This window comes from Engystomops pustulosus, chromosome 1 (assembly GCF_040894005.1).
Source record: "Engystomops pustulosus chromosome 1, aEngPut4.maternal, whole genome shotgun sequence".
Classification (NCBI taxonomy): Eukaryota; Metazoa; Chordata; class Amphibia; order Anura; family Leptodactylidae; genus Engystomops; species Engystomops pustulosus.
The window spans coordinates 96229272-96249051 of NC_092411.1; the positions used below are offsets into that span (position 1 = coordinate 96229272).

The window sequence follows — 19780 nt, forward strand, 5'->3', positions numbered from 1 at the left end:
TAATTTTATAAACAAGGCATTGATGTGAACAAGCACAAACATCTCAGCCAATCAGGACACAGAATCAGACTTACTACTAAAGAGACCGAGTGCAGAGAAAGGCTACATGCACACGATGTATGTCCGCCGTACCGTAGTACAGCGGGCGTACATTGGCCCTGGGGAGAGGAGCAGAGGATGAGCGTTACTCACCTCTCCATAGGAGTATACAGCGCTCGGCACCGTATCACGTACAAAGATAGGACATGTCCTATCTTTCTACGGGCTACGGAGCGGTACGGTGCCGTGCAAGGCCGTGAGTCCCTAGAAGTGTATGGGGGACGTACTGGGCCGTGAGCCCATAGAAGTGTATGGGGGACGTACACTCACCGGCCACTTTATTAGGTACACCATGCTAGTAACGGGTTGGACCCCCTTTTGCCTTCAGAACTGCCTCAATTCTTCATGGTATAGATTCAACAAGGTGCTGGAAGCATTCCTCAGAGATTTTGGTCCATATTGACATGATGGCATCACACAGTTGCCGCAGATTTGTCGGCTGCACATCCAATATTGCGAATCTCCCGTTCCACCACATCCCAAAGATGCTCTATTGGATTGAGATCTGGTGACTGTGGAGGCCATTTGAGTACAGTGAACTCATTGTCATGTTCAAGAAACCAGTCTGAGATGATTCCAGCTTTATGACATGGCGCATTATCCTGCTGAAAGTAGCCATCAGATGTTGGGTACATTGTGGTCATAAAGGGATGGACATGGTCAGCAACAATACTCAGGTAGGCTGTGGCGTTGCAATGATGCTCAATTGGTACCAAGGGGCCCAAAGAGTGCCAAGAAAATATTCCCCACACCATGACACCACCACCAGCCGTTCATACAAGGCAGGATGGATCCATGCTTTCATGTTGTTGATGCCAAATTCTGACCCTACCATCCGAATGTCACAGCAGAAATGGAGACTCATCAGACCAGGCAACGTTTTTCCAATTTTCTACTGTCCAATTTCGATGAGCTTGTGCAAATTGTAGCCTCAGTTTCCTGTTCTTAGATGAAAGGAGTGGCACCCAGTGTGGTCTTCTGCTGCTGTAGCCCATCTGCCTAAAAGTTCAACGTACTGTGCATTCAGAGATGCTCTTCTGCCTACCTTGGTTGTAACGGGTGGCGATTTGAGTCACTGTTGCCTTTCTATCAGCTCAAACCAGTCTGCCCATTCTCCTCTGACCTCTGGCATCAACAAGGCATTTCCGCCCACAGAACTGCCACTCACTGGATGTTTTTTCTTTTTCGGACCATTCTCTGTAAACCCTACAGATGGCTGTGCATGAAAATCCCAGTAGATCAGCAGTTTCTGAAATACTCAGACCAGCCCTTCTGGCACCAACAACCATGCCACGTTCAAAGGCACTCAAATCACCTTTCTTCCCCATACTGATGCTCAGTTTGAACTGCAGGAGATTGTCTTGACCATGTCTACATGCCTAAATGCACTGAGTTGCCGCCATGTGATTGGCTGATTAGAAATTAAGTGTTAACAAGCAGTTGGACAGGTGTACCTAATAAAGTGTCGGGTGAGTGTATATCAGCTGTATATATGTCGGCCGTATATACGTCCCCCATACATGTGTATGAATGTAGCCTAAGGCCGGGAAGAGAGAGCATTGGAGCTACGCATCATACAGCAAACTACTGTACTACATCACAAAGAAAAAGATATATTAAAAATATATTAAAACATGTGCAACTGCACCATAAAATATCTAAACATCTACATAGGAATAAGAAGATGAACAAATGGCCGTAATATATATATATATATATATATATATATATATATATATATATGTATGTACAGGCCCACAGGCCGTGTTCACACATTTCATTGCGTTTACATTGTGTTTTTAAACACATTACAACAGCTGAAGAGAGGTAATTTGCCTAATTACTTTACTGGTAGCATTTGCGTTTACAAAACGCAACCGTTAGCACATGTGTCAACATTGTGTAAAAACATTGTCGAAGCATTGCATTTTAACTCTAATGCAATTAAGTTACTCACTTCTCCTCAGTTGTTGTAATATGTTTCAAAACGGATTCCCATGGCAACCAACCAAGCAAAGACAGCCAGTGGGGCTTCTAGCCTACTAGCTGACAAATGGCAGCAGATAGCTAATGGCCCAGATTTATCAAAAATAGTGCAAATCTGTGCAGTTTGCCTGTGCAGAGTACAGTGTGTGACAGATTCACGAAATGTGTAGCAAAGTCTTCATGAATCCGGTTCCCCGTGCACTGCTCCGACAGAGTGCACTAACTTTTTTTTAGCACTTTTAACATAGGGCGTGCAACACATTTCTGTCGAACTCTGCATGTTAAATTTGCTAAACCCAAAAAAAAGAATATTGCATCATGCGTAAATAGTCAAGCTATGTAAATACAGGTTCATTGATCTATCTAGCTCTTCCAGTTTTATACACATGTTAAATGTGACGCATGATCCGACTGTGCACCTGAACGCCCTTTCTGTGCAGAATTTTGTGTCACGTCGGGAAATGTCTTTGGCATTTTGTAAATACATGTGAAAGCAGTTTGCACTAAAGAGAACATGCAATACTGGTGCAAGGGTTTTAACCCCTTACCTTACCGACTATTATGGCGCACGTCGGTTGCGGGTAGACGGAGAGGGCTTACAGATGAGCCCTCTCCATAGCCGGTAAGCCTTTGCTGCATACTACATACCCGCGGCTGTCTCGTTTTAACCCTTTGATTACAATGTGCAATCAGCACATTGTAATGAATGAGGAGGAAAATCCCCTCATATATGGGGAGGATCTATCAGACAACCTAGGTTTAAAGTACCCTAGGGAGTCTGAAAAATAGTAAAAATAAATATTAAAAAAATTTGAAAAAAATGATAATAAAAAAACGTAAAAATTCAAATCACCCCCTTTCCCTAGAACTGATATAAATAAATAAACAGTAAAAATAATAAACACATTAGATATTGCTGTGTCCGAAAATGACCGATCTATCAAAATATAATGACGCTTTTTCACTGCGTTAAATCTCATAACCCAAAGTAAAAAATGGCACTTTTTTTCCATTTTGAAAAATATAAAAAATTCAATAAAAAGTGATCAAAAGGTTGTACGATCATCGAAAGTCGCACCACCCACAGCTCCGTACACCAAAGTATGAAAAATGTATTTAGTGGCAGGAGGTTTTAATTTTTGTAAATGTATGAAAACATTATAAAACCTATACAAATTTGGTATCCCCATGATCGTATGGACTCAAAGAATAAAGTAGACAGGTCATTTGGGGCTCACAGTGAAAGCCGTAAAATCCAAGCCTACAAGAAAACGACGCAAATGGATTTTTAAAAATCATTTTCACTGCATTTGGAATTCTTTTCCCATCTCCCAGTACATGGCATGGAATACTCAATACCATCACTACGAAGTGCAATTTGTTACGCAGAAAACAAGCCATCATCTCTTTATGTGTAAAAATACAAAAGTTATAGATTTTTTAAGGTGGGGAGTGAAAAATGGAAATGAAAAAACAAAAAAGGGCTAGGTCGTTAAGGGGTTAATAAATCTGGGCCGCTGAGTGTAAATTAGAGAATTGCTTATTTTGGTTTTGCTCAGAGCTAGGCAAAAGTTTTTGTACTTTACAGTTGTACTTTAAACCATCTTTTCCGTATCTCTCCCCCATGTTGGCCTCACTCGGAGGATGCCCCTAGACCACTGTAGGGACAGGAAGAAGAGAGGTTAAAAAGTCCCCTCCCGCATTCTCCCGCCAATGTTTTTCCTGTCCCTACAGTGTTCAGGTTAAGAGAGGTTATTTGGTAATCACTGGTAATATACATTTTTTTGTAATTACAAAAGAAGCTACATTTTTTCAGTGTAAATATTAACTCACAAAGCTTTATCATTGGACAATTGTTCTAATTAAACTGATCCACAGACTTTAAGTAACACATAAATTATGATGACATTACAATTTATTTCAATTCCTGGCCGTAAAGAGGTCATTGGGGGGCATCACCATAACCACTGAGGGGGCTCTGGCTATTACATGCCATCAAAAAGCACTTCTCCCTTGCCTACCTTGGCCTTCTGCTGGAAATCTTGCCATAGTATTAGCATTTGCTCTGTGCTGCCACAAGATTTCCATCAGACAGCTGGAGGGGAAAACGCTGGTTACAATGCTACGGGGGAGTGTAATGGCCACGGACACCGCTCTCCCCAGAAGGGGCTCTACCGCCCCCCCCCCCCCCCTAAGCACTTGTGCTTTATATTTTCTTTCACTGGTCAAGCATAGTAGTGGTGCAAAAATAAAGTGAAATCTCTTTGACTCTGTCACCATAAAGAATTTTTGAAGGACAAAAATGTGTATCATGATGTTTTATTTTCCCCCAAAAAACCTATACCCCAAACGATGGCAAAATTTTGATGTAAACAGCCTTTACCTGTTATCACCAGTATTTTATATTACTGTAATGTTCTACAATAGTTAGTTACATCACAGGCACATATACATAAACCAGTGCTTCTATACATCCATCCTATTGCTCTCTACTCAGGGCTCTATGAATTGTTGGGGTAAATTTGTCCAATCTCTGTAACCAATTGATGTCTTTCTAGGTATCAAGCAGCGAAGCCAGGCTTTATCACTTGTGATTACAAGTTCATTATGGCCACTCTAATACCACAGGCAAATTAATCATTGATTTATGGTCAGTTCTCAGCACTTACTACATCTCCTCACAATATTCCTGGGAGGCAGCCTTATATACAAGGCTTCCATTTCTCCTGTAAAATGAGATGAAAGGAGGGGTTGAGCAGTAAGTGGATTACAAAGTAATGGAGGTAAATCTGAGACCACAGGGCCTGATCTTTATAATTACTGTTAAATCTTGTTATCTACTGAGAAAGATCATTACTTATCACTTCCCCGCTCATGAATCCCCAGAGAATGAGTCAGAGACTCTCAAACAGAAAGAAATAGAGAGAGGCCTGAACAGATTGAAGACATTGAGATGTAAATATACATAGAAGAGAAGACAGTGACTAAGGGAAGTGCAGTCCGAGATACAGGACATATACAATATAAATCATAAGGCATGATGTTCTATATGAATAAGGGTTTGGAACAAAGGATCTGCATTGTCTACAATGATACGACAACAGATAGCGCTGGTGATCCAATGTTTAGTGTCTGTTCCTTGATTCTGTTCCATTGTCCCATAAGATGAGAGCCAGTTAAAGTCATCCTAAAGTCTAAAACTATCATTTTCTGTGTAATAGACAGCATTTGTCAGTTTTTTCCACTACTAATAAACATTCCAGAGTCTTTTATCACCCATATAAAAGAGAGCTTGAGCCTCTTCGAGAAATGTCAACTTCCATGTGGGGGCTTTTCCCATCACTCCATGATAGCATTTGCTGTCCCTCTTGATGTGTTACACTTTCAGATGACGGACTACTGTCTTTATATGGAGGATCATGATTGGTACAGAGAGATTCAGAGGTAGCTGGTGAGTCCTGGGCAGAGCTTAGTGTGGTAATTGTAGCAGTGTTTGTCTCCTCCAGTTTCCAAACCTTGAAAAGATGAGCCATATTTGTTACTGTTAGTTAACATGTGAAATAAAACTTTAATATACAGAAAAGGTTTTAAATTGCAAATGCTGAAACTTCCTCTGCTGCTGTGAGATTTCATCAGGCAGAAGGAGGGGGGAGGAGCAACACTGTAACAGCCTGGGAAGCTGCAGCATTAAGGTGCTCTGGTAACATCCCCTGGAGCCTTTCTGGCTCTAAGTGGAATTTTAAAAGTTCACTTTAAAAGGAAGGAGGCCATGGGTAACAAATATAAGAAGATTACCACAGTCACAGTGCCAGGATCTATGAGTATGTGTCCCTGGTTTATCCATGCTTAATTTTGATGGAAGATTTTCATTAATAAACAATTGTATTCTCTATAATACAAAAATTCTGAAGCATATTTTCTTATATGTTGTACGTTATATGTTATACAGTGTTTGAAGAGAATTGTGATTATCATTTGGGGTGTGTTCTGACACACTATCAGTTCTGACATCATTAGATTATATGTCGACAAACCCCTGTAACAAGGGGAATGATGATGCGATTTTTAAGGAAGAATAAGAGCACAACAAAAAGTTATGATATAACACAAAGAAAATATACTCCAGTATTCCTATTTCATGACAAATTCATATATAACTAAAACAAACATGCCAAGAGAGGCGTTTTAATCCCAGTTTTACAGCCCCATTGTTGTGGTGCTTTTGCTTTGTCATTCAAATGCCAGTAGAATCAGAAGCAAATGCTGTATACAAATTAATAGTTCTGCTTTGACATGTCTCTTCTCATATTGTAACATATGAGTTTTTTAGCCAGGGAACAAAATCTTATCATTTACCTTGTCGTATTTTCTAAGACTGTACATGTGGTCTTTGTTCATAAAGGTCAGCAGTATCCAGTCACAGAACACAGAGCCCTGAAGGGACAAAGAAATACACGAAGAAAGCCAACAGTATATAAGTACTTTATTTATGGAGATGCTTGTTTTACAGAAAGCGTAACATCAGGCTGTACATAACACATTAGGTAACATGATGTAGGTTCTTAACTATGTAACTTAGTTTGGTTAAATCTTCAGAATTGATGAAAACCTTAAATCCTTCATGAATTAAGATGATGTTAAGATGGACCAGTTAAACAATACAGCAATATATGTCATTTGGGAAATTTGCATTATGCCCTTGTTCAGAAGGAACAGTACTATGCAGTATAACCTAAGCAATAAAGCTGTATATTTGTAATATGTGATTTATTTCTTGGTTCATATGGTGCAGTAATATGCTGTTTAATAAGCAATCAAGATACATATGTGTTTCTTGGGATATGTGACTTATGTTCTTGTTCAGGTGGAACAGTGATATGCAGTACATCATTAGCAATATCACTACATGAAAGCTATTAGGGATATGTGGAGGGCCTCATCTGCCATGAGGTGGGATGAAAATTCCGCCTCAGGCGGCAGATGCGGAGCCCTTAAAGAGGTGGAAAAACAGATGTGGGTGATCCGGGCACCTGCACCTGCCCGAATCACCCACTAGCAGTACAGATCTGCCACTGGCAGTCCGTTCTTTCCGATCGCTATCAGTGGTATCCTCCGTGTGGTGGAGGCAACTAGTACAGAGCTGAGTGCAGTGCAGAGCAACCCACTTGTCTGCGCTGCTCTATAGCTCTGGAGGACACGTTTGATGATGTCACACTGCCCGTGTGTCACTTTCCACTTGTCACGCTGCACGTGTCCATGCAAGAAAACAAGCACTGGGCGCCGCTTGGCAGAAGAGCCGGGAGTATAGGAGGGGACCTCGGCGTGGGAGGAGGAGGTAAGTAAAATCTTTATTTTTTTTAAACTAACCACATTTTTAATAGAATAATCACTAGGGGGGCAGTATATAATAAGGAGAAGGAGGTTTAAATTTTAAAATCTACCACTTCCTTTGTACATCCTGTCAGCTTGATAAGAAATATATGTGTGTTAGGACAGTTACCATTTACTTTATTTATAAAAAAATGTTGCAAGTGTTGCTTAGGGTGTCACCAGATTCCCCCAGCTCAAAGGCTCTGGCTATAATATTCCCCTCGGAGGACTTCTCCCCCAACTTCCTGCTTCTTCTCTTACTTCCCATCCCACTATATGCTGGAAATCTGGGCAACAGAGAACTAATACTGTGTGCTGCCGCAAGAGTTCCAGCAGATAGTGGGAAAGGGTGCGAGAAGCATCAGGGAGAAGTGCTATGGGGGCGTGTTGTAGCCCCCATGGATCTTTCATATGGTCGCTGATTGTAATATAATGTTCAATCTATGGCCAACTTCAGACCACTGATGCAGCAGCTTGGATTGGCTTGCTACTCAAGACTGTTTCAAGACTTTTTATATCATGTGATAATTTCTGGACAACTTGTGATGTCATCAATGCAAAGAATGAGACTTAATGGGTCATTAGTGTCAACACTCGCGATCCCTATCAACTGACTCTGAAAAACCAACTAAGGACATTGAAGTCCAACTTAGTTTTCTGTATCAACAACTGTCCTAAAGAAAAACCTTTGAATTATTAAAAAAAAAGTAACACATACTTACTACACCAATTGAAGTCAGGGCAGTGGCCAAGTTAATGATGGTGGGGATAAGACTAAATTTTCCAGCCTGTGTGATGAGAAATGTTCATCAATGAAGATAAACAACTAATTAGTTAATTTATATACTTAGGACATATCCGTTTGTCCATGTGTGTCTGGTCATTAAAAGTTTGTGTTTTTATGAATAAAATGCATATGTGTTTGCCAAAACCCAGAAGTGTTCTTATAGATGTTTTTTGGAAACTGATGTCCCAATTTTAGACAAGGTCTGCAATATCAGATTTTTGGTGGTCCGCAGAGGTATGTTTACACATGTGCCCAACCAAGCTTACTCTAGTGCCCATAAAGCATGTTACAGACTTCCATTAAACATATAATGGCACTGCATACCAGATATAATTGTGTAACATTAGTTGCCTACACGACCATCATGTAGACCATTCATGTGTTTTTCTACTTTACATAAATAACTTTTATTTGTCCTATAGCAGTGGTGGCGAACCTATGGCACAGATGCCAGAAGTGGCACTCCGAGCCCTTTCTGTGGGCACCCGGGCCATCGCCCCAGAACATTAGACAGGACTCAAAGTATTGTCGTGCAGTTCCAAGCAACTTAAAAGATGCTGCTTTCAGTCATATTTTGATACTTACTTTGCTACTTGGGACTGTAGGAAGAGGGAGAATGAGTAGACGGGGCCAAATTATTTTTGGAGGACCTACTGCTGGCCCCACGATTCTCTGTGTAAGGAGGGACACTGGAAAGAAGCCAAAAGTATAAAAAATGTACATCTTTCTACTGTGTTGCTGTCCTGTTGCTCAGGAGGCAAATATGAAGTTGTTGAGCAGGGAGCAATAAGTTACTTTAATTTTTGGTTGGCACCTCTCGATACATAAGGAGGGTTTTGGGTTCAGTTTGGGCACTCGGCTGCTAAAAGGTTCGCCATCACTGTCCTATAGTATCTGATAGTGGTTGGTTTCTGTATTCATTAATGGAATGCAATGTACCTCTGTAAAGGCTAAGAGTGTAATGAATTAAGCAAAATTACCTGTCCATGAACGATGACATCAATACGGATCCCATAAACTTTTATTAGTGTACGGGCCTCTATACCATTCTTATTGTAATACTTAGCGAACCTGAGAGTGATAAAATTTGAGGAAAATCAGATTTTACAATGAGAAATATAAAAACCAATAACTCACTTCAGAACAATTAGATTTACTTTAATTAAAAGAAACATTTATCTTTTTAAAATGCAATTAAGTAGTAGGGCACTTGGAAAGGTACCTGAAAGGCCATATAAATGATAACCATAGGTAAACATTGTACATGGAAGTGAAGGGGACCAAATTATCCATGTATGTGAATGAAATTACTCCGCAGTGGGAAGTCCTACACAAGCTCCTGCAACCCAGTGGAAAATGATTTAAAATAATTTGGCTCTGGGCTCCCACTCTCTTATCTTTCAGTAGGAGCTCAATACTTTAAGGAACAGACATTTAAATAAAAGCCTGCCTAAAAAAGTTAAGGGCCTTATAATATGAATGTTGGAGAGTCAGATACATAGTGATATCCATGGAGTTGGAATAAGAGCCTTCATACTATGAACATAATATGAATATGTCTCTTAGGATGCACCATTGTTTCTGCCTATACTGTATTTCTGCATTTGATAAGTTAGCAGAATTGAAGTGTAATGTCAAATCAAAGTTCAATTTCTGAATAAAATGTAAAAGTTAGGCTAAGTTCACATAATTTCAACCATTCTTCTGTCCCATACTAAGAACAGAAGAATCATCAAGACATATTCATCTAATGTTTAAGAGCAACTGTTCCTGAGGCACTTACATTAACCATAATGCATTCCATTATGTATCTGTTATTGTAAATGTCTGTTTGTAGTGCCTATTCATCTGCAATTTTAGATGACCTCAGTGACTCTGACACAGATGTGAACATAGCTTTAACAGAGGTTAAAGGACATCTACCACCAGGATTAAGTATTGTACACCAAGCACACTGACATACTGGTGTCTGCCCCCTCTGGCAGGATCCACTTTTCTCTTACCTTCTTATTCTCAGTTTTTTTCCTTTAAAAGGCTTTTAAAACTGCAAACGAGTCTGAGGGGCTCCGGCTCCATAGGTATTAATGGGGAGTGGAGCCACACAGGCTCATTTGCTTACTTTTTAAAGCCTTTTTTTCTTAAAAATAAAGGAATAAGTATCTAAAAGAAGAGCAGATCCCAGCAGAGGGGGCACACACCAGTATGTCAGTGTGCTTGGTTTACAATCATAATTATCATTATGACATAAAAGGGAATTTACTAAATTGCTAAATTACAGTAAATGCTGCATGCATTGAACCCAAAATCAGACTCCTACTAAGTTCCCTAACTTTAGAATGATAAAATGTTGTTAAAAGAGTCTGCAGTTTTTATTATTTTTTTTGTTTCCCTTCTACACAAAATAATTATAATATGTAAGACCTATTCTTCATGTAAACTCTATGGAATGTACAAATTGTAAAAGTGCTATTAACACAATAATGGAGTTTTAAAACATTTCACTGTTCAAAACATGCAATTAAATCAGATCCCTATCAGAATATTTTTATAGGCACCATAGTATAATTTGATATTTTACTTTCAAAGGTCCTTCTAAATTAAAGGAGTTGGCCACTTTTCAATAAATATAATATAATTTAGATATGTCTCTGCATGCACATGTACCTGCGTCTTTGCCTTATTTGAAAGCTTTAACCATTCCCTGAATTATACATGATTCCCTAGGCATAAACAGACTGCTCCTCTCTGCTGAGGTACTTTCATATACTTCCAGGAAGCCCCAAACTGTCAGATACAGGGAGGGGGGGGGGTGGAGATGTGAGTCATGATGTAAAGGGAGGGAGGAACAGAGTGTTGTTCCAGCTCCACCTATTCAGTAGAGTTCAGATCATGTTTCTTTCATGACCCAGCTTGGTGGCATCATCCAGAAAATTATCTTTGAAGTTAGATGTATAAAGTCAGGGAGGCAGAGAGGTTAACATTGAAGTCAAGTTCTCCCTGCCTCTGAACACCTCCTTTCATGTGATTGACATCACACAACTGACTTCAGGAGATCTGATCAATGATGTCTCTTGACGTAGGACAATATATTACAACGAAGGTGCTTTTTAAGACAGGGAAAAATTAACTACAGTGATAAACTCTCCAGCTCCTTGACTTCATAAAACCAATGCTCAGCTGCTTGACAACATACTGTTAGTGGTTTATTAGGCCAATTTCTGATGACAGGTTCCCTTTAAGCATAGTAATATACACTCACCGGCCACTTTATTAGGCACACCTGTCCAACTGCTCATTAACACTTAATTTCTAATCAGCCAATCACATGGCGGCAACTCATGTGCATTTAGGCATGTAGACATGGTCAAGACAATCTCCTGCAGTTCAAACCGAGCATCAGTATGGGGAAGAAAGGTGATTTGAGTTCCTTTGAACGTGGCATGGTTGTTGGTGCCAGAAGGGCTGGTCTGAGTATTTCAGAAACTGCTGATCTACTGGGATTTTCACACACAACCATCTCTAAGGTTTACAGAGAATGGTCCGAAAAAGAAAAAACATCCAGTGAGCGGCAGTTCTGAGGGCAGAAATGCCTTGTTGATGCCAGAGGTCAGAGGAGAATGGGCAGACTGGTTCAAGCTGATAGAAAGGCAACAGTGACTCAAATCGCCACCCGTTACAACCAAGGTAGGCAGAAGAGCATCTCTGAATGCACAGGACGTCGAATTTTGAAGCAGATGGGCTACAGCAGCAGAAGACCACACCGGGTGCCACTCCTTTCAGCTAAGAACAGGAAACTGAGGCTACAATTTGCACAAGCTCATCGAAATTGGACAGTCTCATGAGTCTCCATTTCTGCTGCGACATTCGGATAGTAGGGTCAGAATTTGGCGTCAACAACATGAAAGCATGGATCCATCCTTCCTTGTATCAACGATTCAGGATGGTGGTGTCATGGTGTTGGGAATATTTTCTTGGCACTCTTTGGGCCCCTTGGTACCAATTGAGCATCGTTGCAACGCCACAGCCTACCTGAGTATTGTTGCTAACCATGTCCATCCCTTTATGACCACAATGTACCCAGCATCTGGTGGCTACTTTCAGCAGGATAATGCGCCATGTCATAAAGCTGGAATCATCTCAGACTGGTTTCTTGAACATGACAATGAGTTCACTGTACTCAAATGGCCTCCACAGTCACCAGATCTCAATCCAATAGAGCATCTTTGGGATGGGGTGGAACTGGAGATTCGCATCATGGATGTGCAGCCGACAAATCGGCGGCAACTGTGTGATGCCATCATGTCAATATGGACCAAAATCTCTGAGGAATGCTTCCAGCACCTTGTTGAATCTATGCCACGAAGAATTGAGGCAGTTCTGAAGGCAAAAGGGGGTCCAACCCGTTACTAGCATGGTGTACCTAATAAAGTGGCCGGTGAGTGTATAAAGGAATGTCCAAACTCTTTAATTTGTTTAATGTTACAGATTCAATACCGACTAAACATTTTGATCATGTGACCTTCGTCAGCTACGGCATAAGCAATGAATAGGTTGCTTATGATGCCATTTGCCATGCTAATTTAAATAGCCAAAAGGAATGTCAATTATGAAAGAATGAAGCTGCTATGACCTTGATTATGTGTGTTTATACTAATAAAAGTCAAACAGAAAAACAGAGAGTGCTGTGAATTCACTATTCGGTGTATCTCTTTCTAACACTTTCTAACCTCTTCCTGTCATTTTGCCATTTATGTGTATGAAATATTCATAATCACTTCCCTGGATAGTTCTTACCATTACTATTGTGAAACTGAAAGTGAAGCTGTCTTTGCTACCCACAACAATACCATTTTAAATTTTGCAAGAATGAATGCAACAATGTGAATGGTTGCAATGGCAACAAAGGCAATTCTCATATATCCCCCAGTGACTGTATTCTTAGCCAAAGCACTTATTATTAAAGCAATGCAGTCACTAACCTGTAGTTATAGCCAGTAGAAATATTGTTCTGCAGATCGAGGCGTCGGAATGAATACTCTGGCCGACACTTTGAGGGATGCAGATCCAAATTACAGTTCCATTTAATGATCACACCAATGATTCCTCCCTTGAAATATTAAACAATGACTTGTTAAGCACTGAGTGGTGGCATTTATGTAACTTGCTGTAACTATTGTAAAACAGTTGTTTGGTGCAAATGCTTTATTTTTAGCATATTTTGTTTAGTAAAACTCCTCCAAGGTCCATTATACTATGAAAACAAACTGTGTTTAACATGATACCCGCCAATACTTTTATACACGAACAATGGCAGAAACTTGTTGCTGAACTAAACTCATAGGCATTACAGGCCATAGGTTGGTAGCAGTAAGCAGACAGCCCTAGCACAGTGTTGGCTACAAATGTCAGAAATCCCCCTTAGAACTTTCTAAATCCTCCATAGAACTTTTTTTTTAGATGTTTAGATAATCGTGTTTTATACATCCATTACATTATTGAACATAAGCTGACCTTATATGCAAGTTCTGTGAAGTTAACACCAGCTTCTTTCACAATAAAGTCCATGGTGAAAATTGGGCATGAGGGAGTATGGATAGGGTGGTAAGTACAGTTCTTCAAAGCATTGTCCCCCTCGATGTTACCCCTGGGAGACATAATATGTACCAGATGGTCAATGAATTTTGATATTCAAAAAACAGATGATTTTTTCTGTATGCAGTACAATAATATAAGGTAGATCCAGTGGCAGGTTCCTTTAATGTATCATATCCATATTTAAAAAAAATAATAAAACTGTTAATGGACCAGAACTTTAGAAAAGGAGAATCTAATCTATGTGGGGCGTATTCATGGAAGTGAACGACTACTTGACGCTTTGGTAGCCTCTTTCAATCCCAAATACCAAGAAGTTTTCAGCCGAAGTCTTATGCTACTGCAGTAGCACCGGCTTTGTGTAGAATTGTGTATTGTGCATGCGCAAAACTCCAGCATTGCAGGCGAGTGCAGTGCTGAAGACTTCTTGGTAGGAGGATCATAAGAGGCTACTGGAGCATGGAGCAGCTGTAACATGAGCTATGATACATTAAAGGAACCTGCAACAGGATCTACCTGTTTAGTTAGATCCATGATGGTAAGTTTCCTGTAAGCAGTTTGTGTAAATCAGCTTTCTGTACAGTTCTCCACTGACAGCTGAGAGGTGAATGTACCTTATAATATTCCTATTTCCTACAGACAGTCCTTGGATAGTCTAAACTCCTCTAATTGCTTATGAAGGCTTTCAGAAACACTGCTCTTTTCTGGAGAAGGAGGAGAATGAAGGCAAACAGAAGATTTTTTCCTTAATAAAATGTATAATAAATTGTACTATTATCATCTGCTCTATTCATTTCTGCTTTAAAGGTTTATAGATGCTTTAAGGTTGCAAGTTGCAGATACATTTTTCATATTTTGATATCTGTTGGGGACAATGTTATCATAGAGACTTTGTAAAAGTTCAAAAAATTATTCAATCCACATTGCTATGGTAGTTCATCAAACAACAACAACTGCTAAAAATCTTTTTATCCATTTATACCAGTGGTGGCATAGGTGTCACAGGTGCCACAGTTGTCATTGGGGGGGGGGGGGGGGGGGGCTGTGATTCAGTTTGCAGCAGTGTGAGGACAATCCAGCTAAATCCAATTTTTGTAAGTCCTTCTGCTTCCAGCAACATACGCAAAGGTATTATTATATTGGACTTTGGGCTGCTTCCTAACACTGCAGTTTTCTATGGTAAAAACTGCTGGTAGATTACCTTTAAGCTCTTAAAGGTGGGTGTGCAAGCAGAGATAATGGATATTGTGTACCAACTTCTTGTTCATAGCAAACAACCAGATTTCACAATGTACTATGCACTTTAAATAGTAAGAGCATGTCTGGAAAGCGTATAGAGGGCAAATCGCCTTTTAATGCACTAGGGGCATGGCTATGCCTGCCGGGGCTCCTGTTCTCCTGTACATTTTTTACACCTTCCTCCTTTAGGGAATGTCAGTCATTTTATAAAAGGTTGCTGATGTAAGGAGAAGGTATAGCAGCAAAGAAACGACCCTGGTGTACCAAGAAGCCAGTTTGCATAAAGGTGAAATCATCTAAAATGATAGACTGCTTAAAAACAGGAATGATAGGGAATAAAATGTATAAAATACCCTACTCTGTTAGGTTTTAAAATAGTTTGTATTAAAATATAAAAATACTAACAGATATCTTTATAAATAACTCCCATATATGTCACTTCTGTTTTGTTGTAAGGTCTAAAAGTAAAAGCCAATTTTACAGCACTAAGCACAAAGCTTTATCTCGGGGGATTCATCTTAAGTACACATTAAGAACATTGACTCAAGCTTCAAAGCAACAAAATAATTTTAACATACATTAAGAGCATAGGAATCACCTCTCTGCCTGTGCAATCTAAGTAGTCTGGACTCGATTTGTACATGTTTTTTTGGATAAGGACTTTGTACAGCAGGAGGTAAGTTGCGAACTATTGATTAAATAATCTTACTTGGAGAATCCAAACTGAGGGAAATGGATGTTGTTCTTGATGAGGATGGTGAAGCTTGGGACAAACTCATGCAATGACTCACTAGAAATGAAGAGACAACAGACAGAACGGGAGAGAGACAATAGAGAAAATGTCATTATATTTGTGGGAAATGGGAAGAAGTAATAAAATACAACTGAGAATTGACACATAAAAGCCTCTGAAGATACGGGATGTTATCAGGATCTTACAATATTGCTGAGCTCTCCTTGGGGAAATTAAGTATTGCTTTTCCTACCACTCTGCACTCTATCCCAACTTATCTACAAAAGAACAATGGCAGAGATTTAGGAGATATAGAGCAAGGATGGAAAATGGTGCAGCTCCCTGTATGGGAGCTAATATGGCCTGTGAACTTTAAAATGTAGCCTGTGGCTCCAATAAAACAAATGTATGCTTAATCATTGCATACATTTGTATAATTTTCTATTGTGTCATCCACTTGGTAAAGTTCAGTGATTTAAAACTACATAGTTTAAATGAAATTTACCATTTGATTTCATGCATTATGAACCAAACATACCTTGAGAATGCTGTAGCTACACTGATGCAGAAACGTATCTTGTTTAATAACTGAGCTGAGTGGTTTTGCTGAAGAAACAAATATAAAATTATGATAATGAAGCTCTGTCACTTCTGTGCCTGGCTCGGCGATTCTCCTAACACATTAAGTATGCACTGCTTCTGAAAATTATGTAATCACTGTGTTGTTTCTAACAGGCAGAAGTAGTCGATCGCTGCACTATCCCACAGCTGCTGTGAATGAGTAATCCAGATTAGTCCTGTCAGGACAGTTCAGGAAGCTCCGTTTGTAAAATGGTTATTTTGGCACCCAGCTTTTCCAAGGTCCTGAATTTTTTAATAGTTTTTTTCAGCAAAACCACTCAGCTCAGGGATTAAACAAGATATGCTTCTGCCTCAGCGTAGTTACAGCATTCTCAAGGTATGTTTGGTTCATAGTGCATGAAATCAAATGGCGGATTTCATTTTCAGAGTAGAAAAAATTGGCTTTGCAACATATTATAACCAACTACAAACATTCATAACACACTTTCCTAACATTTGACTCATAGCACTGTATATTAAAATTTATAACAACATTTTAAAATGCTGCTCCTTGACCTCAAAGTACACAAGGTATACGAGACATGTTTTTGTGGAGACCTTAGCTTTCTTCTATTAGCTATCCTTGGTTAGGTATCCAGTAGTTAGCATTGTCAAGCATGGGCAAGGGCTTCTGATACTGTAAATTATGCATAGTTTAATATCTGCTACCAACCTGGTCACAGAATCATCTTCCAGTGGACACCATGAAAAGATCTCACAAGTTTTAAGTGATCCACGAGTGGAACTGACACATCGTCCAGTCTGCACACCTGAAAGAGGTAGAAGAAATTACCTATAAGCATATTTTGGTTGCAGGTTTCTCATGACTATAAATCCATATTGGCAACAAGTATAAGTCATAATATCATAAGCATGTTAAAAGTCCTTTAACATTTCCAAGACAGGCCAGATTAGGACTACCAACATTGTATTGTATCTTTTGGAATGCTACCTTCCGTTTGTTCAATATAATTTTTAAATTTTATTTACTAAGACTACTAAGGCCAAGATCATGTCTTCCAGACATCACTGCCATTTGCAGATTTTAAAGTTGACCTGCACACAAAAGGTACACAGTGTTGAGGTCAGGTGGTCATATGCAATGGCTATGCTTATGCTATGTGTACAGGTCACTGTAAAAGTCATAAACTGGCCTTTATGATTTGCAATTAAAACCAACCATTTTAACAGCACATTGGGAGCCATAAGTATCGTGGTGGTCTAAAGACTTAGCAAACTAGCAAGCAACTTACCATGACCAAGCACATGCATGTCTCCATATTTACAGTCTTCAGATGAGACACAGCGGGCGTCAATGACACTTTTACTCTGAAAATAAAATTGTAAATGTGTTTAAAAAATAGGGGCCTTTATTTGGAAAAGCAATTATTTACAATTTGTATTTGGTCGATGTGTAAATCACTCTGGTATTAACCAACACTGATCGTTGTTGCTGTAATTCTGCCCATTATATTGTCCACACTATAAATGATCCTACTAGTAACAAAGCGTGAATTCTTCTTCAACCTAAAAATTTAGCTGCTAGAAATTGTAATGTTGTCATTCAGTAGTTTCATGACAGTCTCATTGACACTTAATATTCATATCTATTGAAATGGCATATCTAATGCATTTTATGCGTCAGATACAGGATTACTCTTGGAATGCCAGTTATTCTTCATTCTTAATAGTAACCATTCTATAGATTTATGATGGAATGCGTAGATGTGGTATAAACTGTAAATTCATTATAGGAAATCATATGATGTATACTCACAAACAAAAGATGTGTTTCTAGTTGTGTATCTTTTTTCATCAGACATTTATTATATGCCCAAGAATTCAGAAAAAATAATATGCATTGCAAAGCAACATGCAAATGTATTTGAACAAATATGGATCATATATGGCATCATCAAGATTAGCATCCCTGTTTGTGATATGTATGTACTGCCTCTGGACTCCTTTATTATAATCCAACTACAACATAAAATACATATATCAATCCAAGCCCACAGAGCTCTCACCTCAGGGCAGGTTCCTAGGGTCTGGAGCTTTGTGCTTTCGGTCCTGGTTATGATGGTGAAAATGCTGCCACCCTGATGTATAAGAAAAGTGAATGATAAGATTTTACACCTGAAAAATATGACTGTCAGTTGTGTCAACAGCCAAGCTTTCCTGATATTCTTAATTCCCTACTTCTATCCACATCCAGACATTCCTCACTTTTTCGTGTCCATTTTTTTTTATCATCAAACACCAGTATAACAGAATGAATAGGGGTTTACTTCCCCTTTCTTTCTGATTCATTTGGACTCCTTGTGGTTGGTTTTATCCTTCCACGCCTCCAATGATAACAATTTATTACATGGAATACCCAGCTTTCTACCCATCCTGAGACATTTCACTCACCCAGCCACTACATATCCCTGTGCCATCTCTAACCCTAAAACATTCTTTCACTGAATTTAATATATTTTATTTAAAGACATGTTTGACTTTAACTTACTCTATGGTACATTTTAAGACGTCCCCTTCCTCTGTGCTACCCTACTACAGCTTACCTCTGGAGGCTTCACATATTCAGCAACATCCCAGATCCTCTTAGTTCCTCTGGGCGCTTTAGACATAGAGACCCCTTTGACTTTAGTGATAACTGCACTCTCTGGACCTGTTTCTCGAGCCTGATAACCTTTCTGTATCACAAACACATACCTGTGAATAAAGCAGAATGGATCAGAGGTCATCTGGATGAGCATATATAGATCTTATACAACATTGTGCTGCATATAGACCCTAAATATCTCCTGTTCACTAAAATCTTCCCTCTTCCATGTGCACTTACCAAGCAAAGTACACAATGATCAAAAGCTGCAGTAATCTGTATATGGTTCCAAGATGACGATTCTTGACCACAATCACTTTTGGGGTCTCGTATTCCCATAGTTGCCCGATCCATGTCAGGGAGAGGGTCCGGCAGCCAGTCATTAGCCAATGTCCAGTCCACGGGCACCAATAGGCACGTGGTTCCAATACTCCTGATTTGCAGCTTTAATTACAGAATTTAAAGTATTCTGGGAAAAAAGAAAATAGAGAATCCAGGTTTGCGGGACAGTGGCTTGTGCATTGTTCTCTTGCTTTTCCTTTGAATGTATGTAAAGTAATTAGTGCTGATCTGGTAGAGTGAGGGGAGGGTAAAATCACAGGCAGTATAGGAGGCAAACTATTCAATACAGTGTATATATTGCTGCCCTCTAGTGGTATATTGAAAGAACACACTATTTGGATACCGTTTTTTCCTTATTAAAGGAGTTGTTCAGGCTTAGCAAAATCTAGACAAGTGGCCTGAGGGT

General features: G+C 39.4%; 1 protein-coding gene across 1 annotated transcript; it reads right to left on the reverse strand.

Moving 5' to 3' along the window:
* Positions 1-4400: 4400 nt before the first annotated feature.
* Positions 4401-19561, reverse strand: P2RX2 (purinergic receptor P2X 2). Its single transcript, XM_072125496.1, has 12 exons — positions 19273-19561; positions 18992-19142; positions 18455-18526; positions 17681-17756; positions 17101-17197; positions 15783-15863; positions 13754-13886; positions 13222-13349; positions 9223-9313; positions 8178-8243; positions 6442-6519; positions 4401-5600 (listed from the first exon to the last, which is right to left on the reverse strand). The coding sequence occupies exons 1-12, from the start codon at positions 19413-19415 to the stop codon at positions 5358-5360; spliced, it is 1359 nt and encodes a 452-aa protein (XP_071981597.1). The 5' UTR covers positions 19416-19561; the 3' UTR covers positions 4401-5357.
* Positions 19562-19780: the final 219 nt, after the last annotated feature.

Excerpts from the sequence above, each read along its gene's own strand:
- P2RX2 (XM_072125496.1), bottom strand. The coding sequence starts at position 19,415 with ATGACTGGCTGCCGGACCCTCTCCCTGACATGGATCGGGCAACTATGG. Across the intron at positions 15,864-17,100 it reads GAAGATGATTCTGTGACCAG|TGAGTCATTGCATGAGTTTG; the intron begins GTTGGTAGCAGA and ends CTTCATTTCTAG. Across the intron at positions 13,887-15,782 it reads CCTCAGTTTGGATTCTCCAA|GGGTAACATCGAGGGGGACA; the intron begins GTAAGATTATTT and ends TATGTCTCCCAG.